Source organism: Acyrthosiphon pisum, chromosome A1, assembly GCF_005508785.2.
Source record: "Acyrthosiphon pisum isolate AL4f chromosome A1, pea_aphid_22Mar2018_4r6ur, whole genome shotgun sequence".
NCBI classification, from domain to species: Eukaryota; Metazoa; Arthropoda; class Insecta; order Hemiptera; family Aphididae; genus Acyrthosiphon; species Acyrthosiphon pisum.
In genome coordinates, this window is record NC_042494.1 from 156,883,987 (window position 1) to 156,887,253 (window position 3,267).

At 37.3% G+C, this 3,267-nt stretch overlaps 1 protein-coding gene across 1 annotated transcript; it reads left to right on the top strand.

The window, feature by feature from the left end:
• The first annotated feature begins 629 nt into the window (after nucleotides 1-629).
• Nucleotides 630-2,283, top strand: LOC115033698. Its single transcript, XM_029486954.1, has 2 exons — nucleotides 630-940; nucleotides 2,037-2,283. The coding sequence occupies exons 1-2, from the start codon at nucleotides 713-715 to the stop codon at nucleotides 2,232-2,234; spliced, it is 426 nt and encodes a 141-aa protein (XP_029342814.1). The 5' UTR covers nucleotides 630-712; the 3' UTR covers nucleotides 2,235-2,283.
• Nucleotides 2,284-3,267: the final 984 nt, after the last annotated feature.

Genomic DNA, 3,267 nt, shown 5'->3' on the forward strand with positions numbered 1-3,267 from the left:
CGACAAACATTCCGCCAATAACCGAAAAATAATGTTTCCCACTTAAAATGTATTTAGAGAGAAATCATATAGATTGTTAATTAGTAATTACCAATTTTAATAGTATATACATTATACAATATTTACAACTATAAATCGTGGGCAAATAATATTCGTATAGCAGACCACATGGCGCATGCATATACCACTGCAGTATACCAGGTAGGTTCATATTATAATGTAAAAGTCTCAAAAGTAAGTTAACGAAATGGAACGTACCGTTATACCTTATGTAGGTTCATATCGATTTCAAAAGCCTATAATATAATATAATATTATAATGGAATGAAACTTTATAATAGATATTACCCGATTTTTACCTAACATCGACGGTCATCGTGTAAAATACGTACCTAGTTATCACTTAGGTCGTAGGTATTATATACAGATATATGTAATATAGTATCTTGCACTGGAGGCAATTATGGGATATCGAAAACCACAAATGGTTTTCGATTATAATGCACTTAATCAATATGATATCGTACGATTTACCTACTGCTAATTATTATGAACGTCTCGTAGGCATATACTCGCAATGTCCTCGGCAGTCGGTTTCATATTATTATAGTCAGTCGGACGACGATTTCAATACCGTTTGCACACTGCTCTGCGACCGATAAATAATTATATCGCAAGAATAGTAATTATTAATATTTACATTACACCGAACATGGCGTCACCTGCAGTTGTACAACCATGGCGATCCGCACTGTTCCTGTTCGTGGTCGTCTGCACGGCCAATGCCGGTCGGAGCCATCGTCGAGACGTCAGTACCTTCGATTCGCTTCACCTGTACCCGCGACCGGCGTACTTGCCGATTATGCCTTACTACGAGGTGGACATTCCAGAACAGGAAGGAAAATTTTTTGGCGTCATGGCGGCCACCCGATACGAAACCGTGAGTATACCGCTTTTGACGAGGTTGCAGTTTACATCATGACCGCGGTTGCGATCGCGGCGGCGTTGTCACGCGGATAATGTATATCTCGGGGCATACAACTATATTATAAGGGTATGGATCTCGCGGCAGAATTTAATAGTACCCGTTATCGTGTTAAGGTCCCCACACACTGCAGCGGTGGCAATTACCGCTGGGGCGGTAACGGCAAAACGAAGCCGGTCACAAGACAAATTAATTTTACCGCTACCGCTGCAGTGTGTGACCTTATACGTATAGGTAGGTACTTTCAGCCACGAAATATTATGCCCGCCATTCAACCCCGGAATAATTGAAATAACAGAATGAAAAATGTTGATGTTGATGACATTTTCATGATTTGAAGCCGTTTGTGTACATAGATTCGATCGGATTTTTGGAGTTTGTACAAACAACTATAATTTATTACACCGTAAACATTCCTATTGGCACGTTTGTCATTTGTGTACAGACATTATAATATTATTATAGATGTACAGTAGAAACCGTTAATAATTACATCGGTCGTAGTGACAAATCGTATTGTATAATATTTGGAAAATGATTTAAAATGTATCAATTTCGACTATTTTCAACGATTTCGTATGCGTCTCTGAAACACTATAATAATATCTACCGCCCGCGCCAGCTATATTATAATAATAATATTATATGTGTGGATAATAATATATAGTTTCGGCCTCACTTTGGACACAAAATCGAAAACGACATGTCGTCCTAACATTATTATTACGATTATAGTAAATAGGTATTGTCCGTACGCGGTTCCGTCCGATTAGTCGCGGCAAGGGGCGCGGGATGATTTCACTTTCGTGTCCGAGGTTCAAGGTCGATCCGGGTGACCCACCGAAAATCAATAATCAAAAACGTGATCCGATCCGGTCACGGATCCATAATAATGTAATATTATACATTATTTAATATACACACGCCGATCGTTGCATAACCGCTATTAATCCGTTTGTTGACACAACAACGATAATGACAACAATGATAATAATAATAATGATGATGATAATAATAATGATGATGATGATGGTGATGGACATGTTTTCAGATTATCGTCAGAGAAACCGTACGTCCGGTGTGCCTGTACGTGGACGGGAACGTGCCGTCTTGCGATCACGTGATGCACAGCAATCACAACAGCCGCCCGCAGAAAGTCCCGGGACCGGTCATATCTCGGCGTCCGCCGGCCATCGATTACGAGACGTATTTCATCGAACCCAGCAAACCGGACGCGAAGATCGAGTGAGTGTCCGACGGGATATCGTGACGTCGCGGTGTCGCGATAAATAAATAAATTACGAGTGGTTCAAACGAACTCACGTGGTTTTCAAAATCATATAATAATATATATTATATTTGAACAAGTCGACCGTCCTAAAAATTGCACAGGTCTTGTTGCACCACAAACGCATTGAGTGTCACGATCTTATAATATAATAAATATTATGCACTCGGTAGTTATATGAACCCACCGGATAGGTTTTTGAGATACTCGGATTTTTTTTTTTATCACAGTTTCTGGGCACGTGACGTTTGCCCTATATAGATGTAAAACAACAATTAATAATCTCAATACGAAATATAGCGGAGTATAAAAATATTAAGGGCAATAAATTGAACATTTCACGTGTATGGTTAGGTAACATATATTTAATATGCATTATTGCACTTACGAAATAGAAGAGATCAGATACCAATGAAATCCACGGTTACAGTCAAGTCGTTTTTATATAATGTTTTAGATTCTGAGTGGAACGATGAATGTATTGATTTTACAATGATGTGTGTTTTTTTTTTTTTTGGTGTCTGTCATCACCTTTTAGGACAGTAAAAGTGCTTCGATTTTCTTCAACAGTATCTTTTCTGATAAGAAAGTGAATCTAGTTGGTACTTTGGGGGGGGGGGGGGTCAAAAGTAAAATTTTTCCAGTAGTTTTCAAAAGCGCTGTGAAAAACAAAAGAAAAATTAAGGAAAAACGGGAATTTTTACGCAAAATCTATTTTCGAGAAAATGGATTTTGGTTTTTGGTGTAACTTTTAATTAAATGACCGTAGATACATGAAATTTTCACTGGTTGTTTACATTTCCATTTTCTATACATGATAAAATTTTCAAAATATTTTGATTTGTTTTGAACTGTTTAGGAACGTTTTCATTTTCCAATATTATTCGTTTTTTTTCTATGAATGTCAATAAAACTTTATTTGTTAAGTAAAAATACTTGAAAATTTAATACAAGGCTCCCACTATATAGTTACAATGATATTTGAAAAATATTA